We start from the raw sequence: 24,375 nt of genomic DNA on the forward strand, positions 1-24,375 counted from the left end.
ATTGCGGTTAAACATGGTGCTGGCCTGCTATTGGCTGCTCTCGAGGCGCATGTCAATCCCACGCTGATCATGTAATTGTACATCATAGTTCATGCTCCTTTTCTTCCCATTGCGTAATGTTCAACCGACCGCTTGGGACTTGTGCGTTTTGGTATCGAAACCCATCCATCAAAACGGAAGAGCCCAAATCTGAAACTGAACAAATGAGTTTGAAGCAAAGTACGAACAGTTTCAGGTAGAGAGGTACTAAAAGCCATATGGTGCTTGGCCGTCCAGTTGTACCAGGCTATTCCTGTTTTATTAATGCTTGTCCTTCAGCTGTTCCCACCAAGGAATCCATCTCCATTTCCAGCGCCAACTGCCCGAATGCTTTCCCTTTCCCTTTCCCGAGCAATGCCCAACTCACCGTCAAAGTGGAAAAACAAAGGGTTTCACTCCTTGACGTTCCCATCTATCCACCCATCCACCGCTCTCTCCGGGCCGCTCTCTCTTAAAAGCCCTTAGAATTCCAGTCCAAGCGTCCCAAGTACAACATGGCGTATGCAGGACGTGGACGGGGGGACCCTTCAGACGTCGCTCAATTCTCCATTTCTTTCGCGAACCACCCGGGCGCCGGGACATCCTTCCCTGCGCATGTGAATACTACCGTACGTACCGCTTTGACCTGACTGACAGCTCCCCCTAGTGCCCAAACAATGCATCAAAGGCCGTTACATGTATCTATCAAATGATATAAGGATGCCCGACTTTTAAAGGCGCTTTTGGGGGTGGGGGTGTGTGTCAATCAACAAACCAACCAACCAAACAATTAACTTCGACGTCATCAAAGCTTCTCTGGCGCCTTCTAGTGCAGCATAGTTGAGCCTATTCATTCATTCGTTCTAATAATCTTCATCTCACTACAAGTACGACGTGCAAAGCCGGGGCGCCAACTCCGCCAAGGCATTCGCCGGACTTTATCGACATTCATATTGTTAACGCCGTCGTCCGTATCTCCGTACCCTCAGCCTTTCCCCTCCTGGCCGACTGGTAGGTTGAAGCACGTTGAGAATGTGAACCGACTGACGGTTCTCCCTCGCACCGGACTCGGTAACCCGACACCATTGCGCCTTGCAGCCGGGTCCTTGTCCCCTCACTTATATGATCCGACCAGCCGACCTACCTACCGTTGTGGCTAGACAGGCGCAGGCGGATTGGTAATTTGCTCGCTGTCACCACTGCAAGGTGCCACTGCATCTCTTTTTTCTTCTCTTTTTTTTTATCATTATTTTCCTTCTGGGATGCCACAGCTTTGGTTGTTTTTATGTCTCTATTTGGTTTCGTCATTTCATATCTGGATGATTCCCATAACCATGATATCGTCAAACTGAATGAGTAACAGAAAACTACCGACCCCGGATTAGACCTCTAAAAGCCCTTTACCCTATCCCATGCTCCGATTACCAGACCTGTCCCCTATCGATTCCATTGTGCATACATCCATCCCTAACAGAACAAATGCACTATGCTGTACACCCATACATAAGAAATGATATAATACAGTGGTGAGACCTGACGCTGGTCCGTCGTACATTATCTGAAGCCCGAGTTGCTCCCCTTCACCAAAATCAATCAAAGAAAGGCTGCCGCACCGCTGTCACTGCTCGCTACCCTTCGACGGAATCCTCCCTCCAGTATCTGTGAGATCTTCAACTTCCCGAAGCTCTTATTGTCTGCCGCTCTTACACTTTCCTGGCGTGCATGGCCATCTTCGGGGGACTCAGCTTGTTTTTGATGCTCACTTACATAGCCATTCTGCTTGGTAAAGACCGGTCCAAACTGACGTTGAACCGCCGCACTCAAACCAGGGCTGGACGTGATCGAGGGTGACATGTAGTGACCTGGGTTCGGCCCAGAAGAACGCTTAAGTGGCGAAGGGGTGCATCTCAAAACACTCTTGGCGGGAATAGGAGGAGCACCTGGGCTATCATTCTCGAGTAAAGCTCTACCGGAAAGAGGTGGTGTGGTACGCTTGATTGAGCGCTGTTCTGGTGATAACTTCACGACGTTGGGCTCAATTGTCGCCAAGGGAGAAATGGGAAGCGACAGCCGATGGGTTGGAGGTTCGTACACGCCACCATCATCCTCGCATTCTTCGTTGATTTGTGTAGACTCACGGACATGACGATTGGGAAAGCTGTTGGGCATCGTTGGAATGGCGTATGCAACTTCCACTGGGGTCGAAGGAGACGCTTCATCCTTGCCAATATTTGCTGATAGCCAGGTCTTCCAGTCAACAGAGCTGGCTGAGGACTCAATCCGATGATTCGCCGGATGGTAAGCGAGAGGCGAGCCTACAGATCTCCTGTTGCACAGACTGTAGCTATCATCCAATGCCCCATTCAACGGACCGTTCCCGATCTCGTCTGTAGAATACACACTCTCAGTGTAGTCATTGTTGTCCGTGACCTCAGTTCTATTATTTGAGGCAGGATCGATTTGACCAGAGTAGCGGATGCGCGTGTCGTCTTCTGAGCTGATATGATGAATCGATTCCTGGATCGCCTGTGCTATAGCACTGTATTCAGCCTCCATGGATTCCCGCAAAGTACGCCGGAACGGACTTGTTGTTCGGAACAGATGTGAACTAGGCGTGTTTGAGGCAGCTGAGTTCTGACCAAGGTTGTCGTGAAGCTGTTGGCCTCCAAATGGATGATCCTGAACTCCCCGTACGTCACTGTCGTGCTCTGTGAAGGGATCTTGATGCATTTTCTGTGAGCTAGATGCGGGAGCAGGGGCGGTCTTTGACCTGCCAGCTTGGACGCCAGGTCGAGTACCTTTTGGGTCACCCCATCCGGTCTCGGCAGACCGTGAGGTCATTGCGGACGAGGGACGCATTCTCTCTTGGTGGCCTTGAGCTTCCTGGCATCCAGACAAACTGCTCTTTCTTGAAGCGCGCGTTGGAGTATCGATATGATCTGAATCATGGTAGAAATGTTGTGCTTTGCTCAAAGATCGAAGTGATGATCGTTCGCGGAGAAATGCGTGCGTCAAACTCCCGGGTTCGCGTTGCTGTTCCGCAGTTGGAAATGTCTGGTTGTGCATATCGCGCACCCGCTTCATCAAAGCAGAGTACACTCGTTGACTATCTACACCCAAACCAGGTGGGTTGGTTTGCGTGGTAAATCCATCAAAGCGTTGAAATAACTGAGTCCCGAGGGCTTGTCTGGGGATCGATGGCGAGGGGGCGTGCGTGCCGCCTTCCTTGATAATGGAAAGACGTTGTCGCTCCCACTCTCTCCATTCTTCTTGTTGCTGGCTGGTTAGAGTGCTAGGGCCTGAGTGAACCCAGGTGGTCAATGACTTGTCATCCGAAACATTGCGTTCTCGTTCACTCCTAAGGCTCTCGAGGCTTCCCTTATTTGAGTGATGGAGGTTGGACGGGACAATCTGGAGAGAGGGTATTTTGGAAGCCACTTGATGAATCGAGCCCCATTCGATCTTTTCCGCGACCTCTTGATCTGATGCTGTGGAGTGTATGGACACGACATCGTCCATAACATGGGTTCTCTGAGAGTCGATGTGCTGAACTGGGATTGTGCACGAATCCTCAGATTTGGCCAAACTGAAGAAACTCTTCAGCTTTGTTTTCAAGGATTTGGAGACCTTTCTGGCTTTACGTTTGAACCCATCATCCTTGCCCGAGGGTGTAGTTGGAAGCGTGAGGTTCGGGTTTGTTTCGGCCAAGTCATCGCCCCAGCTGGCGCTCCGAAGCGATTTTCGCATTCTTGGCTCGGCTCTTCGATTCCGTGCACTGAAGATTGTTGAAGCTTTGGAAACAAGACGTGGGGTACCTCGTTCGCTGGCATGGGACCCATTGCCCAGCACACTGGGGGCTTCAAGAGGACTATGCATTTGGTCCAAGCTGGCCCTATGTGTGTCTGATCGGGAGTGAGTGCTCCGGGTCCTCAAGAAACTCATCGACTTTGGAGTTTTCAGCGGCGGCAGTCCCGTCATGGGATCATTCTCCTTGTCATCGGCGACCATCTTGTAGCTTGAATTACCCAGTGTTGACCTGGTAGGAGGTACTCTACCGTTCACAAATGACACGGAGTCGTCTTGGCTTTTCCTGCTTTCGTAATCTTCCGAAGTGAACATTGATCTGGACTTTCTGATACGACGGTATGAAGATGGAGCAGAGGCGATATTATCTTCTGGCGTGTAGTAATCTTCGCTAGAGACAAGAGCATGGAGATAGTCGGCCGCAATACCGGTGACGGGAGCTGAAGGCGAGGTTTTGGGAGGTTGGCATGACTGGTGTAGAATCGAAAGCTCCTTGACGTTGTTGGCCAAACTATAACTGTGAACGCTGCTTGAATCTTGATCGTTGGGTTGCAATTGCGCAGTGTCTTGGCCAATCTCCATAGAGTTTCGTCTGGTGTGGGAGTAAGCACCCTGACCAAGGCCTTTCTCCCCTTTCACAGAACAAGGCCCCATAAACCGCACACTCTGCCTCCGGTGAAGATCTTGGCTGGTTTCCCGTCCGTGATGGGGAATGCAACTTGCTTCAGGCTTAGTGCCGCTCCGAGCTGCTTGTGTCCGACGTGGAGAGGTATCGGGTGTTGGCGGAAACAGTGACATGTCTGCCTTGGCACTCCGATCTTGAGCTCGAGCGTATGCCTGACATGCAGCAACCTGGGCGTCTCGTTGAGCGACGGCTGGATCGAGATGTTCGAGATGGACTCCGTGTGTTGCTGACAAAGTTGATTTGCGGCGTCTGAGATCCGACTTGGACTTGACGCTCTGTCGACGTAGCATCGGACCTGACTGACGGGGGGCAGCAGCCCTTTTTTTTAGACGTAAAGAAGGGTAAGGGGAAGAGTAATTATAAGAGCCGTCAATGATTGCGAATTGGCAAGCGATAGCCTCGTGATTGATCCGCCGTAAAGCTGTGCATCTAACCCTATTTCAGGCGAAATGAGGTCTTTTGGATCGGCGACACCGACAAGAGCTTTGATGGAGCAACTTGGCACGTCAGCGAAATCCAAAAGAGATGAGGGAAAAGCCCGACGAGTTCTTGAAGGGAAATCATTTTTGGTAGTTCTTTCGTGTGCAATAACGAAGGATATGGGCAATTGCCAGAAGAGATGTCGGGAAGTCATAATGACCGAGGTCGGAACCGAGTCTGGCGTTGAAGATCCTTGAATTTCGAGGAAGGTGCACCGCTGCGATTTCTATCAAGCAATAGGTGGTTACTGATTAGAGCTTGTGGAAAGTGCGAATTGGGTTTATACCTACCTTGCTGAATTATGATTCCAGAGAAAGAACGAGCCTGTAAGTTGCAGATTCCGTTGAGATGAGCTACATCTAGGGTCGATGTCGGTGGAGTGCACAAAGATGCTCAAGATAGAACACCGGGATACGTCGGTACCTTGGATCGTCTCAGGGGTTCAAGAGCCGAACCGAGGTCAATACAGATACGCGAAAGCGCCATGGCTGGTACCCATCAAACCAATTGGATAAATGGCGAGCAATGAGAAGGGAGAAGAATCATTGTACCAAAGGCAAACAACCCTGTGTGTTTCTCATGATGGATAGATAGTACCTGATTACGTACGAAAATGCAAACCTTCCCAAACACATCAGTGACCCATATTCTGCATACTGTACATGAAAACTCCCGGGGCTGTCCCACGCCCATCCGAAACCTATCCCAAAACCCAGAGCAGTGCCTGTCCCAACCTAATACCAAAGGGGGCGTCTGAAAACCCCAGTCATAGTCATTGCGCTAAAGATGACACGCTACTAAACAGTCTTCATCACTTTAGTGAGCGATCTCCTCGAGGAACTCCTTGAGCTCCTCCTCAACCATGTCGTGGATCTTCTCCGAGAGCTTCTCAGCCTTGTCGGAGAGCGAAGAGACGCCCTTGACGACCTTGCCGGAGATGACCTCGTAGTCGTGCTCAATAGCCTTCTCAAGCTCAGAGACGGAAGAGATCTTGTCAGACTGGGCCTTGGGGGTGGCCTTGTAGCTGCCAGCATCGACAATGGCAGAGTAGTTGCTGCAACCACCACCGTTCCAGGCGAGGAGGTTGGGGGTGTCACGGGGCATGTCGCTGAGGGCACCAACAGTGGCAATCTTGAGAAGGTTGGCCTTCATCTTCTCGGGGGAGATGGTAGCGAGAGAGTACTCAGAGTCGCTGGAAGGCTGGAGAGAAAGGTAGTAGGCGAGAAGGCCGCAAATGTGGGGAGAGGCCATGGAAGTGCCAGAAATGGTGTTGGTGGCATACTTGCTGCCGATCCAGGTGGAGAGAATGCTGAGACCAGGAGCGAAGATGTCAGTGCACTTGCCATAGTTGGAGAAGTAGGCACGGCTGTCATCAATGGCGCTGGCACCGACGGTAACGGCCTTGGCGGCAGCAGCAGGAGAGTAGTTGCAAGCATCGGCGTTGTCGTTGCCAGCAGCGACGGCGAAGTGAATGCCGACAGAGACAGCAGCGTTGACAGTGTCATCAAGAGCCTGGGTCTTGCCACCACCAAGGGACATGTTGGCGACGGAGCCCTTGAAACCCTTGCGCTTGCCGTCCTTGGCAGCCTTGACCTGCTCGAGATGGGACTTGGCAGCCCACTCAACACCGGCAACGACATCAGCCATGGTACCAGAGCCGTTAGAGCGGAGGACCTTGACGGCATAGACGCTGGCCTTCTTGGCAACACCATACTTCTTTCCAGCGATGGTACCAGAGCAGTGAGTACCATGACCATTTCCGTCCACGTCAGCGTCGCCGTTGGGGATGGTCTTGCCCCACTTGGCACGGCCTTCGAAGTCAACGTGTTCGACGTTGGTACCGGTGTCGATGACATAGGCATCAACACCCTCGCCACCCTCAGCGGCATAGAGGTACTTGTTGAAGGTAGCGAAGCTCAGGGTATCACGATGCGAGATACGAGCCAAGCCCCAGGGAGCGGACTTCTCGATGTCGCTGTCGCACTTGCCCTCGGAATCAACATCTTCCGAGACGCTCATGGTGTGGACGATGCTATCACGCTCGATGTACTCGACCTGTTTGGGAAAGCAAGTCAGTAAGATTTCACAGCTGCTGATGGTGGTGGCGTGGTGTAACTTACATCGGGGTGCCTGCGGACAGCCTCAATGGTGTCCTCGTCGAAGTGGCCCGAGTAGCCCATGAAGTCCTGGCCGATCTTGTATGTGTGCTTGAGCCCGCGGAAGACGTCGTCGACCATGGGGATCTGGCTACGCTTCTTCAGATCCATGCGGGAGGAGTGGATCTTCTGGATCCATGTGTGATGGTCCGAGATCTTGTCGTCGGTGACGTGCTTCTTGAACTTGATGATGTACGAGTTGGGAACGACCTCGGCGTTGGAGGACGAAAGAATGGGTGCAGCATCGCCATGGATCGACTCATGGCTGACTGCTGGGGCCGCCGCAGCACAGGCTGCTAGCGATAGAGCGAGAAGGCCTCTCATGTTGTGTGTTTCTGATTACCGATACCAACGAAAGGAACGGCGTGAAGTCGGTTGAGCCTACGACCTCAAAGAAGGATGCAAAATGGATGTGGGTGAATAGAAGAATCAACCGACAACGGCAGATGATGATGAGGATGATGAGGATGATGGAAGAAGGGATGGGGAGGGCAGACAGGCGGATGAAGGGGAAAGAAGAAGGGAAGACGAGCTCGGCGAGGAAGCACGGGAAGGACGTCCCTGATAAAGACGGGAAACAGGACGGATGCGTAAGCGTGCATCGGCCTGGTGCTGGTGGGTGCTGTTGCCTGTGCCTCAGGGAACCTCCTGTCTGCCCGCAGGCACTCACCCCCAAGGCCCTGGGGACGGCCATCCCTAACCTGAATGGGACTAGCCAAAGGCGGAGCGGCCAATGGCGTGGGCCCGCACATGCTCCACAGGGGGCGACAGGCCTGCATCCGACCGATAAGAGCGGTCACGTCGCGGCTTATCAGTCAATCACCGTCCCTCTCAATCCGAACAGTACGGCAGCCCCGGTCAATCTAGAGGTACACTACTAGTACTTTGCCTTTCGTCGAACTTGGGAACGACAGCCACCTAGCAAGACATGCAAGGAGATTCAGACCTCCCGCATTGGCTTGGACACGTCAACGATCGAACGCTTCGAGAAGAGGACTAAAAACCATGGCCAACAGCCAAGCAAAGGTCGCCGCATTCCCAGTACAACGGATGAGGAGGATGGCTCCATGGCAAGTAGTGGTTTTGCAGGTAGGAGGAGTATGGCACCTCTACGGGTCTGGATGAGGTGACAACAAACTAAGTGAACGGAGCGGGTTCCCACCTGTCGTACGCACTGCACTGCTACGCTAGCTTATCCTATACAGTACCTATCTCGATATGGACATGTTATATCGCTGATCCATCTTCACCATGAGCCATCCATCTGGCCATCCAACAACCTGCAACGCTTCCCCGGCAAGGCTGCCACCCTGATCGTCAATCGCCAACCATACCTGTGATCACGTCCTGTCGTATCGGTTTGAGAGAGTTGGGGGTCATCATATTGGGTTGGTTGATCTCGCGAAGCTATATTGAGCTTCGGAGCTTTGAACTTGGAGGGCCCGAGGCTGCGAGTAACCGCAACCGTACCATGACAGGTGAGACACTGATTCCACCTCGATACTCAACCCACACTACTAGGCATGCCTGTCGAGCGAATTCATACTGTGCACATGGTACCTTGATCCGTGAGTGCAGGCGAGGCAGGCTAGCGAGAGAGATGGCCCCTCAAAGTAGACGTCTACAACCTAGCTCTTTCGCTCAGGACGCCTCGCTTCATCAGTTTCGACTCGCTAATAAGCAGGTCACCGACTGATCCCAATGATTGGTCTTTTGGCAAGCGATCCAACACTGTCCTTACGAATCCAGTCCAGCTTGCCAGCATGCCAAGTGGAAGCCAGGGGCGGGGGATCTCCGCACCGGAACTGGAGTTCAAGTGGTCATCTGGCATTCGGCACGTGCCAGGTTGTAGGAGGAGGCCCCCTTGTCCCCCACACAATCAACACAGCACGGAGCCCTTCTGACTCAGTTGATGCTGAGCACCAGACCGGAGGTGACAGCGGTCATATCTCACTGTGTTGCACCAGAAGATGGAGTTTGGCTCGAGTGGCTCACGCCTTTGATGGCTTTATCAATGCATCCAATTCAGGTGCAGCAAGGACGACGGCGATAAACCGAGTTCTTGGACAATGCCATCCTGTTGACTCCCGCTGTGTTGGGAGTGGTCAGGCTCCACGGCCAATGGACCCTTGCGGCCTCGGAGAAGCTTAGACTTAGCCCGTTGAAGCCGGAACCTTGATGGCTCTGGGGACTCGACAACGATTACATCATAGCGCTATCTGTCAGCAGATAACCCTCCAGGGCCTGGAAACACCGCTTTTCAAGTTGCCTTTTGCGTGCTCCCCTCTGGTTCCCTCGATAGCGGAAGCGGTGAGGTATGGGACGAGCGAATGGAGATGTCAGCCCCGTACTTGTCGCGTTAGCCCAGGACCTGAACGCGAGTGGTGCGTTGGATGTGGACAATGAACGGCGCATGAGAACGCAAGGCACGACGAGGCAAGCAGCGTGTCGCGTAAGTGGAGGCTGGGGCCGACCAGGGTTCGTTATCGGTTTCGGCTTTTATCAGCTACCAATCAGTATCCCGGAAGGGGTGATGTAATGGTCGTTTGAGCAACAGACACGACTACCTCGCTCAGTGTCTTGGAAGTTGGAAGAGCTGCACGTTGAACCATTGTTGGCAAATGTTTCAGAGAGCTGTTTCTTGTTATAAATGGCTGCTTCAGTACGCTATAAAGTGAACGTGAGATTTTGCTCGGTTTTCAGGCTTCTTGATGACAATGACAGTTGTCAGTGTTGACTCGAGACGCCGGAGCTTATTACACTAGAACTAACTGTGGGAATCCTACCCAGAAAGCGGTCAGCCCTTTTTAGCTTTCGGATGCGCTGGCGATTTCACCATATCAAGCGGTCAATAACGAAACTCACGTGCATGCTGTTGATACGCCTTGCCAATGAAATACAAAAGAGTCATCGGCAGCCTACCGTATTGTTTCGAAGTTGGAAGTCGTCCAAACAGAAAAAGGCCAGTGTCTCGAAGGTCGACCTACACCTACATAAGAGATACAAACAAACAAGTCTGATCTGGAAAGTGAAGACGCTGTGCAGACTGTACATAAGAACGGAAGCCTCAAGCCACTTTGCCATTTATAGCTAGCACCCACAACAGCCAAAGAGACGTGTTACGAATCGACTAAGCATTGTAGGTGCGCGACAGTGGTTTCCTATGCCTTGAGGTTATTGTCGTTGTGGTTATCGTGAACATCATTTCGGTCGAAAACCCTCGTTTACTGAGTGCAAGGACCTCTCACCGAAGCGGCATGCAACAGAATAAGACCAGCTACTTAGAGGTAGGTACTTGCCTCCTCTTACCTTCCAGATTATAAAGGGAGGGCGCCGAAATTTTGGGAGAGTATGGACCAAGCACATTGCAAGTTTTCGAGAAACCACTTTGTCATGATGAGCGTCGAACTTTGGCTTATCCACTTTATGCAATAGGATATCAACGCCTTTGTACATGTGTTGCAACTACGATGCCACGAGATCGGCGTCAGCGAAACCTGCGATATGGAAATCTCGCCATCAAAAAGGAAGTATCATGTTGTTCGGTGCAAGTCGGTCCAACCTCATCGGCATCGTCAGGATATTGAAGCCAGTTCCGAGTTCACTTATCACAAATTGAAGATGCATGAAAATATCAACGAGAAGAGTCAGAAACAGTCAGTTGCTGGAGCTCAAGGTATCATTCATGAGCTGCCTCCCGTACCTGAAATGCCTAGTATATAATGTCAAAATCCACATTCAGTTGAAGTGGAAGCACGGACATTTGCGGTTCTGCCCCGTAATCGAGTCCACCAAGCGCTGTTAAACGAACATGGAAGCTTGGTAAGTATCATCCGAACCCAAATTGCTCACGTCCGGGTCCAGATTTGGCGGAGTTCAAATCTCGCGAGAAATGACAAGTCCAAATACAGGCAATTTGTTGCGCAACGATTGAAGTCAAGCGAAGTGTGAGTTAGGTCCCCTGAAATCCGTATTAGGCAGGCACCGCCACAAGTGGGCTACCCGGGCTACAAGTACGCCTCTTGCTTCCAGCCAGGCAACCTGAGGGGAGCCGCCGTCCGTCTCGCGCTCTTGCCGGCAGAAGGCTACCTACGCTATCCATATCCACTATAGTTGTACAGTTAGGTTACCTAGGGTAGAGGTATAGACCACTGGGCCACTGGACCGCACCAACATTACAGGGGCTCGCTGGCTCCTGTCATCGGAAGTAGAGGTAGATGGAAGCCGCAATGGAACCTAACCGTCCACTTGCCTGGGTAGCTCGAGGCTGAACACGAGAAGACGGGAGCTTCAATCTTATTTGCACGACCCGCACCTTAGATGTCTCTACCTAGGGACGCGTGGTGGGCATCACAGAAACCACACGCAGCCAAGGACAACAGACCGGCAATTCTATCTTCTTGTGATACTATATTCCAACCAGTCTTTCCATTCTGTTTCTGTTCTTTCCTCTTGATGCCCCAATCCGGCCACCCCGTCTTTGCCATACAACCAAGACGACAACACACAATTGCAGCCGTCCATCTTATGAACTGCTTGAAACCAAAAGACACCTAGGTACGGAGGCTGGACCCCCTGGCTACAGTCGCTTGGCACGCGGTGGATGCTTTTTCGATCTGCATCCCGGCTACGTTAGGCATTGAGCTGGGGATGGTGCTGTGAGGGCTCTCCTCAGACCATTTTCGAGATTGCCCCGTTGTCTTCCCATGAAGGCCGTCCTGGACATACCCCTAGACCCGCGCTGGGTGCTAGGGACTTTGCAACGTCGACCTACTTAGGCATTTGATACATGATTATTCAAACACACATTCGTCGCCGAACCACGACTCTACTATAGACTACACGATGCTCGCCGTGCGATCACGGCAATACCGGTCGTCGACCTCGGCTTCGGCGGCCCAGACCTCCAAGGCGGCCGAAGTCCTCCAGAGCCTCCTCGACCGTCTTGTAGCTACGACGAACGCGCCGGGAGCCAACGGTTATCCCGACATAGACGAGCTGATAGACCATATAAGAAGGATACACCAACATATAGCAGCAGCGCGACCTCCCTCCCCACCACAAGACGACTTCCGCCATCTGCACGGCTTCCAGACCCTTCTCGATGTCCTGCGATCATTCTCGGGCTTCTATAACCCGCAAAAGCGCACCGAATCCGAGCGAGTTGGCTTGTTCGACTTGCTACATGTCATCCTGGCCACCATATCGGCCCTCTTCCGAGGACACCCCGGCAATAGACGCTATTTCCAGGACAGGGTTGAAGGTGGAGGTTGGGAGGCCCTGGAGCAGATAATTGCCAGCATTGGGGTCGGAGGAGGCGACTCGGATCTCTGGACAAACTGCCAGCTATTTGGAAAGCTGCTTTCTTTTTCCCTCGATGATCAACGTCTCGACGAGCTGTGCCGCTCCGTTGCCGAAGAAGGAAAAGCACTCGAACAGAAGCCGACCGAGCTCGAATCAAATAAACAGGATGAAGCACAGGGACAAAAAGAAGAGGTGGAACTACAACCCACAGAGGCTGAGCGCTGGGTCATTATTCAGGAGAGGTTGAAAGCCATTATTGGGTCGACAACTGTTATTCAGAATCCAGAGATTATCCGGACGATTGTGGGATTTTGGGAGTCCATTCCGAGAGCTGAGGGTGCTGCGGCCAGCCATGCTTCCATGATAGTGCTGACAGCCTTGTCATGCGTCGCCTCTGTGTCGTTTTACAACTTAACAGCCATTCATGGAACTGGCATATTGTCCCGGCTTTTGCGCGTGCTCTTTTCCGAGAACAGCCTGCTTGCAGAGGCAGAGCAGAAAGACGCTGCATGGCTTTGCAGGAAGCTGATATCGCTTGGGATTGACGAGCTCGCAGATGCCCAGTTCTTGCTCTCTCGCCAGGACGCTGTCATGTCCGAGTTTTGCCTGGACATGTCGGAAAAGCACAATGGTCCTCCGTTTGTGCAGTTTGACCTCTCACTCCATGGCCATGCCTCTATCGAGCTACCTAGTCTCGGCAGAACCTTCCCGCCACAATCAGCGCCTGGATATACATTTACTGCTTGGGTCCGTGTTGACAGGTTCGACCCCAAGTCTCATACAACGCTTTTCGGGGTCTTCGACTCTACCCAAACATGTTTCCTCTTGGCGTACCTAGAAAAAGATACAAAGAACTTCATCCTTCAGACGTCAGTAACGTCTTCAAGACCCAGTGTCAGGTTCAAGTCGGTTGTCTTCAAACCAAATCGGTGGTATCACATTGCCATCGTTCACCGGAAGCCCAAAACTTTGATGACGAGCAAAGCGAGTCTTTTTGTAAATGGAGAGTTCGCCGAACAGATACGCTCATCGTACCCGAGCACACCTCCACTTTCCAACGCCAGTACCGACAGCTTCGCATCTTTCACGTCTAATGCCAACAAAACGAATCCTGTGCAGGCCTTCTTGGGCACTCCTCGGGACTTGGCCACTCAAGTCGGCCCGGGGCTTGTACACTCAAAGTGGTCACTTGCTTCTGCCCACTTGTTCGAAGATGTCATGAGTGATGATCTCTTAGCTGTGCACTACCGACTGGGACCTCGTTACCAAGGTAACTTTCAGGATTGTCTTGGTAGCTTCCAGACTTATGAGGCCTCGGCTGCTTTGGGTCTGCGAAATGAAATCTTCCATCCCGGCAAAGATGAGGTGTCGGACATCCTGAGAGCTATCAGGGACAAGGCTGGAACTATCGTTCCGGAGCATAAGGTGCTGCTGAGTATACTTCCACGAGCTGTGTTCCGATCCGATGGAAAGTTCATGGAATCAACGCTGTTCCGATCTCTTTCTCGGCACTCCGTCACCAACTTGTTGCACTCAACCACTAAAAATGGGACTCCTGTTGCGATAAACGGAGCCGTGTCCTGCATTAATGACGCGTTGATAAGAGCCAATGGTTCTGGAGTTCTTACCGGCGACCCGGTCCTTGCTACTCCCTACAACTTCGACGACAATCTTTGGCGCTTGGCCGGCTTCACACCCGTTGCTCTCAAGATTGTTGAGCGGACCACCACAGGTGATGACCTCGTGCGTGCCGTTGAGATAATGCTCCACTGCATCACCCATAGCTGGAGAAACAGCGAGGCAATGGAACGAGACAATGGCTATGCCATCCTGAGCATGTTGCTACGTGCCAAACTGGGATATGGCGTCTCTGTTTCTGACAATCCTTCATGGAGGCTCTCACTGAGCCCCGATGAGAAGACCAGGCTCACCTTTCAGTTGCTGAGCCTTGTGCTAAGTTTTGTTGGCTATAATCACGCTGACCCCATTGAGTCGTTTATCGTGAACCCTCTTGCCTATCGCATCCTTTTGATCGACCCCGACTTCTGGCGCAAATCTGCACCCATGATACAGGAGCTATACTACAAGCAGTTTGTTACGTTTGCGGTAAACAGCAAGCACCACCAATTCAATAGTCGTAGACTTCTACGCATGCGTACGTTGTGGCCTTCCATCCTTTGGAGAAATGATCTTGTGGAACTCACTACCCTCGATACAGGTATCATCAAGCGGCTGTTAGACGCTTTGAAGACGGAAACCATCTCCGAAGACATTTTACCACACTTCCTGACCTCATTCGAGGCCCTGATAAGGTGTAGTTATAGTGCCGAAGTTTATCGCTCTCTTGCTCTTTTCATCACCTATACCTTCCATACTCCTGCAAATTCATTGCCGCGAACACCAAGAGCCCTGTCTTCAGCTAGTCGATCAGTCACCCCCGGCCCCGGCCCTTATACCGCCAAGCGACCTTCTCTCGAATATAGCGGGCCGTCTTCCAGCAATGGCTCGAGGATGCTTACACGAAAGCAGCTCGGCGTGAAGATGCTGGAAATGTACACTAGGATCCTCTGCGAAAAGAACAACTCGGTGGACATAAGCAGGTTTGCCAAGACGGTGACCAACAAGGTGATTGATATCAAGGGCTCAGAAAAGGAGTTCGTGCTGACGTCGAGCCAGTGGTTACTCTACCTGCTCGCTGAAAACGACCCCGAAATTGTCGTCTATGGATGCAAGATCCTCGCTCGCCTGCTTGTCACCCAACCCACCAGCTACACAGCCAAGTTCGCTTCCAAGACCGGTGGCTTTTGGATCATGGCACATCGGTTAAAACACTGGTGGGACATTCCCACTCTTTGGGCCATCCTCTTTAGTATCCTCTTTGGATACGATGTCGCCCAAATCGACTTTGACAAGTCGTTCGACTTCTTCAGCCTCTTGGAAATCTTTGGAGACAGCAAAGTAGTATACCCAGACGTGCTTCCGGTTATGACTGCCATGCTGCAGCACGGCCTTAGGGATGTTCTTAGGTATCAGGATGATCCGGACTCACCAGCAGCCGAACACAGCGGGGCCACTACGTCTGGGGGCAATCTAGCTGCGGTTCATACGAGACCTAGAGCTAGATCTATGGAGTTGGGCCAGGCCCTTGAATCCAGAAGTAAGCTTGATCCAGCTTTTTCTTCCTCCATTGTCGCGACTAACGAAAGATTTCCAGGAGCCCCCATGCCCGATAAAGAAAGAGTCGTCAATCACGCGAGCATTTTGCAAACGGTTGTCCGTTTCATGGCAGATATGTACAACCGATCCGAGAGCTTTCGTGATTTCGCGTTGGCATCAGACTATGTTCGGCTACTTCTATCTGCTTTGTATCCCATTGTCGTCAGTGCTGACCCAGTCTCTCCCGAAACTGAACTTGGATCTAAGGACTCCTCGCTCAATTTCGACGGAATCGATGTGATTATTCGGCCAGTGGTCAGGTCATCATCATCAGCAACTCCGATCGTGCGAACGACCAATACTGCCGTGGCTGAGCAGCCAAACTCTTCAACGGGGCAAAGTCGCGGTACACCTTTGCGCAGGCCCTCGTCTTTCATCCTCGTAGCTCAAGATCAACCCATGTCGCCTCCACCTTCCCGTCTCAATCACGTTATGTCCCCGAAGAAGAAGGTTGCCACTCAGCAAGTAAGCAACGTGGTTTTGGAGAGCATCCTGGAACTCATCATCAGCGTCTTCAACGACCAGATCTTGTCACGTAAGGACTTTACGGGATTCGGTCTTTTCCTCAAGGTTCCGCCGGGCTTCCAGGAGCATCAGGCGTATTTCGAAACCTACATCCTACGCAATGCCATTACGCAACTGAGAAATGCCGTCCAACTAGACCAGAAGGCGCTTCTGGAACCTAGGGTTTTGCAGAATATGTCACGCCTCAACATGCACATGGCAGAGGCCATCTTTGAGGGCTGGTTCATCAATGGCGCTGAGACCATGCTTGACTTTACTGGGACACTATTGGAGTATCTACAGCGGCCAGATGTCTCAAGCACGAAGAGTGTCCGACTTTGCAGTTCTGCAGTCAACACGATCAGAACAACATTCCTCAAGCTTGTCCTACTGAAGCTGTCCGACATGGATGACCCGCAAACAACTGACCAAGAGGCCACGTCGATCATGGAGAAACTCCTTTACTGGCAAGCCGTCCTCCTTAACTGCTTGTCTCTGGATGACGACTTTATGAAGCTTCTCTGGTATCAATTTTACAACAAGCTGGTCGACACCCGTGAACCAATCCGTCTCATGGCAGCAATGCTGTGGCGGATAATGCTTGTTCAGAAGCCCGAGGAGTCATCGATGCTATTTCGTCAGTTCATGACCCCTGATCAACAGCCACTAGCCAAGGGTTTCAGAAGGCTCACCCAGCTGGATGATGTATCATTTCTGGAGTGGGTGGACAGTTATCGGTCATCCCTCGATATCTTGTTCTTCGGCGGCATGTCCAAGGCATGGGAGGACTATGTGCGTGCCGAGAACCAGCGCACGGCAGACACCGCTCGGTCGCGGATGAGGAACCGCAAAGATAAGCTCAGGCAATGGCACACCGAAGCCATGGAGCGTGATAGCATCTTGCTTCGGCATGAGATGAGCAATAACGCGTGGATGAAGAGCATCTACTTTACTGAACATTTTAAACACCAGAGGCTCCAGCAAGATCAGCAGGATGATAATGCCTTTTTGGCTTCATCCTTTGCAAAGATGGAGCGCGAGCTGTACCGGCCTGGTGCGGTGTTTGCCAAGGAGCAGAAAATCAAATGGAAGCTTGATCGTACGGAGGGTCGGAATCGCATGCGTCTCCGCCTGCTCCCCGATTATGCTGCACAGCAACAACCGGATTATCAACCGAGGGGAAATGCCGGTAGCGGCGCTCCAGCTTCAAGTCTAGCTGCGGGTGACAGCTCGTCGTCTGGCCGTAGGAGCCGCGCGCCTTCATCCGTTGCCCAGCCGCAGAGCAAAGCCGGAGCCGAGCCCTCAAGTGACTCTAACACAAACCTAGCGCCCAAATTTGCGCCAGGCGATTCTGACCAACAAAGCGTTTCACCAGAGGATGACTACGAGCTTGTGGACGACCCGAACGAGCAGGAAGATGATGCCTTTGAAGACAAGAATCGGAAGGTTATGCGGCGACTACAGCAAGGTGACACAGTGCAGAACGTCTACAACATCTCTCGCATCATTGGTTTGGATGCATCCGAGGGTATACTGATTATTGGCAAGGAAGCTTTGTACCTGATGGATAACCTTTTCCAGAGCCCCGATGGAGAGATCATCAACGTCTGGCAAGCTCCTCCGGAAGAGCGCGACCCTTTCTCTGTTATGATCTCCGGTCAGAGCAATGACCGCAGGCAAGGCCAGAACCGCACAGATCAAGAGTCACGCAGCTGGAGATGGCAGGATGTCCTTAGTGTCTCAAAACGTCGCTTCCTCTTCCGCGATGTGGCAATCGAGATATTCTTCACTGATGGTCGGAGTTACCTATTTACAGCTCTCAACTCTGCCATGAGAGACGAGATCTACAGCCGAATGATGAACAAGACGCCTCATAGCAACGGCCCGAACTTGCTACCCACGCCGGAAGATGCCTGGCGTCTTGAGAGTCTCAAGTTCAGTGAAGAGGCACCGCAGACTCTGGGCATGAAGTTTGGAAGCATCTTCAACTCTTCTGCTGGGAACCCTATGATGAGGAAGTGGCAAAAGGGCGAGATTTCCAATTTTCATTATCTGATGTTGGTCAACACCATGGCTGGCAGGACCTTCAATGATCTCACGCAGTATCCCGTCTTCCCTTGGGTGCTGGCAGATTATACCAGCGAGGAACTCGATCTAAATGATCCGGCCACATTCAGAGATCTCTCGAAGCCCATGGGCGCTCAAACGAAGAGTCGTATGGACACATTCATGGCCAAGTACCAAAGCTTGGCTGAGATGGACGAACAACCGTACCATTATGGTACCCACTACTCGTCAGCAATGATTGTTTCGTCATACCTGATTCGCCTGCCTCCTTTCGTGCAGACATTCATCCTGATGCAGGGTGGCTCGTTTGACCACGCTGACAGACTTTTCTATTCAATCGAGGGTGCTTGGGCATCCGCTTCAAGAGACAACGGCACCGACGTTCGTGAACTGACTCCCGAGTTCTTCTACCTTCCCGAGTTTCTGACCAACATCAACGGGTACAACTTTGGCACTCGTCAGGGCGATGGTGGCAAGGTCGATAATGTCATTCTACCACCCTGGGCCAAGGGAGATCCCAAGATCTTCATTGCCAAAAACCGTGAAGCGCTCGAGAGTCCGTATGTCAGTCAGAGATTGCACCAGTGGATCGATCTTATTTTCGGATACAAGCAGCGCGGAGATGCGGCGGTGGAAGCCTGCAATGTGTTCCACCCGTTATCGTACAAGGGCGGCAAAGACCTAGACAACATCTCTGATCCCCAAGAGCGTCTTATTGCCACAAACATCATTCACAACTTTGGTCAAACACCACACCAGGTGTTTACAAAACCCCATCCCGCTCGCGAGCACGCAAGGTGTCCCATCAAGAGGCTGGACACCTCCGTCCACTCTCTGACCAATCAACCGCATCCCCTTCTTGACAGCCACGAACGCGTGTCGTCCCTAATCTACGCCCCCAAGCTGGACCGCTTACTGTGCGCCTCGCCTTTCCGTCTGAACCTGCCCCCACAATATGACAAGTTCCTCGAATGGGGCTACGCCGACGGCAGCGTGCGGTTCTTCTTCACGAACGACCGCAAGCCCGCCGGCCTCTTTGAGAACCTGCACATAGGGCAGATCTCCACCCTGACCTTCGCCGACTCCAAGACCCTCATCACCGCCGGCGAGGACTGCGTCGTGTCCGTGTACACAGTCCAGTCCAGCCCCGGCAAACCCGTCGAACTGGTCCCGCGCTCGTCCCTATTCGGACACAAGACGCCCGTGACCACCATCGCCGTGTCCAAGGCCTTCAGCACCTTCGTCACCGTCTCACAGGATGGCATTTCTTTTCTCTGGGACCTCAACCGCCTCGAGTTCATCCGCAAACTGCCCCTGGCAAGACCGGTGGAGTGTGCGCGCATCCACGACGTGACGGGCGAGATCATGCTCTGCAGCGGGCCGAACGTGTTGCTCTACACGCTCAACGGCGAGCTCATCCTCGACCAAAACGTGTGCTCCGAGGGTGACACGAACGACTACATCCACTCATGCGCCTTCTACGAAGGCACCAGCACTAGCACCGTCGGCGGCGGCGGCAACGAGTGGGTGGAGGAGAACCTGGTGTTTACCGGCCACAAGAGAGGCAGGGTGAACGTGTGGAGGAAGACGGTGGCGGAGTATAAGAAGGGCTCAGCCTCGGGAGGCAGCAGCAGCAGGTGGGTGCTGGAGCTGGTCAGGAGGTTGGATCATATCAATACCAAGAGCGAGACGGGACAAAATGTGGAGGCGGCAATTACGTGTATTACGCCGATGCCGAGTTGTGTTTATACGGGCGATGATGATGGGCGGGTGGTGAGTTTTCTTTTTTCTTTCTATCTTTTTCTTTGCATCCTTTTATGGTTGAGTGAGGCTGGAAGCTAACAAACTTGCAGTATGAGTGGAACCTGATTCAGCGGGAGCGATAGTGCGACAGGGCTGTATATATCAGAGTATGGAAAAGAAGAGGTGAAGACGAAGATGGTAAGCTGTTAGAAGACTTCTTGTGGGTGGTAGGAGAGGAAGATGAGTAGTTCTGAGGGAAATGGGAAAGGCACCATTTCGATGGAGAAGCATAGATATATGGAAGAGCGATTTGCATTTATTGGTGGTGGCTTTTTGTGCCATTGGGAAAAGCAAGTTAGCAAGAAGTGTCATGCCGTTTAAAAAGTTGGAAAAGTTGTTAATCGCGAGTATCGATAGAGCAAGATTTTATTTGGAGATATATCTCATCTGTCGGGATAACATTATACAGACCCTCAAGGCCGTACCTATGATCACCGCCCTAGAGGTTTCCTTGGTCAAATATATAGATATCAAGTTCTATACTATAGCCCGTAATACATTAGACTTCCTATCACCCCGTTTCCCCGGCGTCAACCACTGGAAGATGAAAAGGTAGAGGGGAACCGATCGATCTCGTTTCATCTGGTACATATCATCCTGTATTCTGATACTTCCTCCAGACTTCGACCGTTCACGTTGTTTGGGAAGTTTCTGTAATCCTTCATGTCCACAACAACAGCGTACTGTCTCTCCGCTTGGTGATTGTCTTTCTTTTCTCTCCTTCTCTCTCTTCCAGCATCAGCCCAATCGATACCTTAACATCCATCATGCCTTTATGCCTCCTCGGTATCATCATCATAACCCGTAAGTTGCTTCCTAGGTCCGGTGGGGACTAATAATATCCAAGTAAACATTGGTTAGCCTGCTTCCTATTCGTCCACCTTGAGTTCTCTCATTCTAGCACCACTATGATACATGCGAGCCAAAATCAACTTTTCAGGATATAATCTCGTCAAGGAGGTAACGCAGGCAAAGGCAAACCACGTAGGTATAGAAACGTGAAACGTGAAACGCAGAGAAAAAAAAAAAGAGAAGAAAGAAAAAAGGACATACTAGGATAAGTAACGGGAATCGGCGCCGGGTTGACATCCCCAAAATACTTGCGCACAGGTGGCACGACCGTCAGGAAGACGGGGCCGAGTCCGGCGATGACGCACGAGTAGAAGTAGGCGGGCTTCTCGCGGGCGGACCAGCGAATGTAGCGGAAGGGCTGGGCCCAGAAGTGAGGGATTGTGCCCGACATATTTGTCTAGTCTATCGTCCGTTGCCGTTGTTGCGTATTGAAGTATTTGTTTTGTTTTCGTTTCTGTGGTGACGGACGGACGGACGGACAGACGGACGGGGTGTTGTTAGTGGAACTGACTCGTGGACGCGGTGGGTGGTGGGAGTTGGGGCGGCGGTGGTGGTGGAGTTTATAGAGGAGTTGGTTGGTGGTGTAAGTTGCGAGGACGGGACTTGGGGTTGATGGGCTGATTGATTGATGTTGCGATTGCGACTTGGAGGCTAGGTTTTGCTGGTACTGTAGGCTGACATCGATAGGTACTTACCTCTAGCCCTGACTGTGGCCTGTCAACAGAATGAGGGACACTCGTTCTCGTCGCTATCGTCGTCGTCGGCGTGGTCGGCGTCCGGGCGTGTCGTTTGAGAGCTTCGGCAGCTGCTGCGATTTCGAGACTCGAGATGAGAGCGGCCGTGCGCGTGCCGTCCGGCCCCCCCGCCGGGAGGGTCTTGCTAGGTAGCCGGGGTTATCCCACGCTTGCTTGTCTTGAATGGAAATCTTGGCGCTTTGCCTATTGAAGGAAGCTCGGGCCACACTTCAAGGTACAGTGTCGAGGTACCGAGCAGGTCACAATCGGGAAGGTCTTGGCAAACGGCTACGTATGCTGGAAGCTACAAGCGCTATCGATTGGGGAACATTGAACACGGGCAGCTACCTACCTACCTCTACATACAACTTTCCTTGTGTGTGTTGAACGACAGCATTGAAAGCTATCAACCAAACACCTTACCAGTTCCCATGTGCTGAGTTCTCGAGTCCTTTTTTTTTTTTTTGCCCTCCCCGGATCCAAATAACAATAAGGGACGAATCATGAGGACGCTATTATCCTTCTTGCTGCTTGCGCTGGCGAGCGCAGTGGCTGCCATCAGCACATCTGGCAACAGGTTGCTGGTTGTCCTGGACGATGTCGCAGACAAGGCCAACTACTCCAAGTTCTTCGCTGATCTAGAAGGTCAGTAAAGTCCCAGTGCCATGTTACCATCGAGACGGTTGCGCTGATCACGCTTCTTGCCTTCCAGAACGAGAATTCAAGATAACGTACGAAACACCAAAGAGCGACTCCCTAACCCTCTTCAGCCTGGGCGAGCGCACCTACGACCACGTCCTCTTCCTGCCCGTCCGCACCAAGGGTCTCGGCCCCAATCTGACGCCCAAGACCCTCCACGACTTCGTCAACGCCAAGGGCAACATCCTGCTCGCCCTCAGCGCCAACACCACCACGCCCACCTCGCTCATCGCCCTCCTCTCCGAGCTCGACATTACCCTCCCTACCGACCGTAACAGCCTGGTTGTTGACCACTTCAACTACGACATCACGAGCGCCACTGACAAACACGATGTTCTGCTCCTGCCGCCTCCCAAGCCCACCCGTGCTGGCATCAAGGACTTCTTCAGCGAGGGCGCAGGCACCAAGCTGATCGCCTTCCCGCGCGGCGTCGGTGCCGTCCTCGGCAATGGCCAGCTTCTCAACCCCATCCTGCGCGCCCCGCGCACCGCCTACAGCTACAACCCCAAGGAGCAAGTCGAGGCGGTTAACGGGGACGACCTCTTCGCGGCTGGCCAGCAGCTCTCGCTGGTGTCCACCATGCAGGCGCGCAACAACGCGCGCGTGACGGTGGTCGGCTCGGCCGAGATGTTGCAGGACAAGTGGTTTGATGCCAGCGTGACGAAGCTGGACGGCCAGCCGGTCGTTCAGACGTTCAACAGGGAATTCGCCAAACGCGTCAGCGGCTGGACGTTCCAGGAGATTGGCGTGTTGAAGGTCAACTGGGTGGAGCACCATTTGGAGGAGGAAGGGGCGCCGAATGATTCTAACCCCGAGATGTACCGGGTGAAGAACAATGTGGTATGTCTCTCTGCATTACCTACCTTATTTCTTCATCCATTCCCATTGTCTTAGTCACAAGAAACTAACACTCAAAACCCCCGCAGTCCTACACAATCTCCCTCTCCGAATTCGCCTGGGACCACTGGATCGGCTTCAACGTTCCCGAACACGACGAGATCCAGCTCGAGTTCTCCATGCTCTCGCCCTTCCACCGACTCAATCTCAAGGAGGAATCGCACCGCCTGGCTGCTGTGCACTACCACACCGTCTTTACTACCCCGGACCAGCACGGCATCTTCAACTTTATGGTCAACTACAAGCGTCCCTTCCTGTCCCACATTGAAGAGAAGAACACGGTGCCGGTCCGCCACATGGCCCACAACGAGTGGCCGCGCAGCTACGTCATCAGCGGCGCGTGGCCGTGGATTGCCGGTCTTGGTTCTACGGTCGTGGGCTTTTTGGGCTTTGTGGCGCTTTGGATGTACAGTGCCCCTGTTGATGCGGGGAAGAAGGTGACTGTGAAGAAGACACAGTAAATAGAGGTATGTAGTGGGGGATTACTTTTAAGAGTAGTGCTTTGAAAAGATGTGATGACTGGATTATAGAGAGTTGAAAAAGATGAGATGGTAATCATGAGGTTTTTCGTAGCATACATCTCTTGTGTGAGATATATAACAGCTATATACCAGCAGTGGAACAAACACCGACCAGAGATGCTATGGTCTTCGAAAGCTAGAGATAGGGCCATAACCTTTTTTTTTTTTTTTTTACGCTTCGTACCTCTAAGGCTACCTCTACGTAGTGAAGTCGTTGGTATCAAATTCCGCTCATGCACAGCCTCCTTTGTAGGTGTCTGATTTGACTAAATGTGAAGCAGACAAATAAGAAAGCGGCATCAATATCTTCACGAACTGAGCAAGAACTAAATATAGGTAATGGGACTGAACCGTGAATTTATGACGGCCATATACGTGGACCGCCGAAACGGCAAGCCCAGAGATGATGAAAAGTAAACTACGGGGTGGTATTTTGTGAGCTACGGGAACTGAAGTGGCGTTTTGTGATCGGGAACGGTCCAGACTTCTTTTTGGTAGACTATATGTCAGATTATTCCCGACTTTCTGACGATGTTGGCCACTGTAAGGAGACTACTCGAGGAAAGTATGAAGTACCTAATTACAATATGAAGAGATTAGAACAAGTAAAGAGATTGTAAAGAGACTATGAAGAG

General features: G+C 52.1%; 5 protein-coding genes across 5 annotated transcripts; 2 read left to right on the forward strand and 3 right to left on the reverse strand.

Moving 5' to 3' along the window:
* Positions 1-1,611: 1,611 nt before the first annotated feature.
* On the reverse strand, positions 1,612-4,620 carry NCU00674 (hypothetical protein; the record flags this gene model as incomplete). Its single annotated transcript, XM_960721.3, has 1 exon — positions 1,612-4,620. One exon carries the CDS (start codon positions 4,618-4,620, stop codon positions 1,612-1,614), a length of 3,009 nt encoding a protein of 1,002 aa, XP_965814.3.
* A 628-nt stretch (positions 4,621-5,248) lies between these two features.
* Positions 5,249-8,084, reverse strand: NCU00673 (serine protease p2). Its single transcript, XM_960720.3, has 2 exons — positions 7,108-8,084; positions 5,249-7,042 (listed from the first exon to the last, which is right to left on the reverse strand). Exons 1-2 carry the CDS (start codon positions 7,465-7,467, stop codon positions 5,804-5,806), a joined length of 1,599 nt encoding a protein of 532 aa, XP_965813.3. The 5' UTR covers positions 7,468-8,084; the 3' UTR covers positions 5,249-5,803.
* A 3,342-nt stretch (positions 8,085-11,426) lies between these two features.
* Positions 11,427-20,550, forward strand: NCU00671 (beige/BEACH domain-containing protein). The gene is made up of 5 exons (XM_960718.3): positions 11,427-14,602; positions 14,666-15,072; positions 15,124-15,604; positions 15,662-20,007; positions 20,088-20,550. Exons 1-5 carry the CDS (start codon positions 11,989-11,991, stop codon positions 20,118-20,120), a joined length of 7,881 nt encoding a protein of 2,626 aa, XP_965811.3. The 5' UTR covers positions 11,427-11,988; the 3' UTR covers positions 20,121-20,550.
* On the reverse strand, positions 20,396-21,751 carry nuo9.5 (NADH:ubiquinone oxidoreductase 9.5). Its single transcript, XM_960717.3, has 3 exons — positions 21,585-21,751; positions 21,091-21,343; positions 20,396-20,869 (listed from the first exon to the last, which is right to left on the reverse strand). Exons 2-3 carry the CDS (start codon positions 21,278-21,280, stop codon positions 20,811-20,813), a joined length of 249 nt encoding a protein of 82 aa, XP_965810.3. The 5' UTR covers positions 21,281-21,343; positions 21,585-21,751; the 3' UTR covers positions 20,396-20,810.
* A 189-nt stretch (positions 21,752-21,940) lies between these two features.
* On the forward strand, positions 21,941-23,907 carry NCU00669 (oligosaccharyl transferase subunit). Its single transcript, XM_960716.3, has 3 exons — positions 21,941-22,268; positions 22,336-23,162; positions 23,249-23,907. The coding sequence occupies exons 1-3, from the start codon at positions 22,127-22,129 to the stop codon at positions 23,678-23,680; spliced, it is 1,401 nt and encodes a 466-aa protein (XP_965809.1). The 5' UTR covers positions 21,941-22,126; the 3' UTR covers positions 23,681-23,907.
* Positions 23,908-24,375: the final 468 nt, after the last annotated feature.

The sequence above is a fragment of the Neurospora crassa genome, linkage group I, assembly GCF_000182925.2.
Source record: "Neurospora crassa OR74A linkage group I, whole genome shotgun sequence".
Taxonomy (NCBI): Eukaryota; Fungi; Ascomycota; class Sordariomycetes; order Sordariales; family Sordariaceae; genus Neurospora; species Neurospora crassa.

What these genes read in the sequence shown, in the direction of transcription:
- NCU00673 (XM_960720.3), bottom strand. Translation starts at nt 7,467, where the DNA reads ATGAGAGGCCTTCTCGCTCTATCGCTAGCAGCCTGTGCTGCGGCGGCC. An exon ending in CTGTCCGCAGGCACCCCGAT is followed by an intron (nt 7,043 to 7,107) that starts GTAAGTTACACC and finishes TTTCCCAAACAG; the next exon opens with GTCGAGTACATCGAGCGTGA.
- nuo9.5 (XM_960717.3), bottom strand. Translation starts at nt 21,280, where the DNA reads ATGTCGGGCACAATCCCTCACTTCTGGGCCCAGCCCTTCCGCTACATT. An exon ending in GATTCCCGTTACTTATCCTA is followed by an intron (nt 20,870 to 21,090) that starts GTATGTCCTTTT and finishes GGATATTATTAG; the next exon opens with TCCCCACCGGACCTAGGAAG.
- NCU00671 (XM_960718.3), top strand. Translation starts at nt 11,989, where the DNA reads ATGCTCGCCGTGCGATCACGGCAATACCGGTCGTCGACCTCGGCTTCG. An exon ending in CCAGGCCCTTGAATCCAGAA is followed by an intron (nt 15,605 to 15,661) that starts GTAAGCTTGATC and finishes AAAGATTTCCAG; the next exon opens with GAGCCCCCATGCCCGATAAA. An exon ending in GCGATGATGATGGGCGGGTG is followed by an intron (nt 20,008 to 20,087) that starts GTGAGTTTTCTT and finishes ACAAACTTGCAG; the next exon opens with TATGAGTGGAACCTGATTCA.
- NCU00669 (XM_960716.3), top strand. Translation starts at nt 22,127, where the DNA reads ATGAGGACGCTATTATCCTTCTTGCTGCTTGCGCTGGCGAGCGCAGTG. An exon ending in GTTCTTCGCTGATCTAGAAG is followed by an intron (nt 22,269 to 22,335) that starts GTCAGTAAAGTC and finishes CTTGCCTTCCAG; the next exon opens with AACGAGAATTCAAGATAACG. An exon ending in ACCGGGTGAAGAACAATGTG is followed by an intron (nt 23,163 to 23,248) that starts GTATGTCTCTCT and finishes AAACCCCCGCAG; the next exon opens with TCCTACACAATCTCCCTCTC.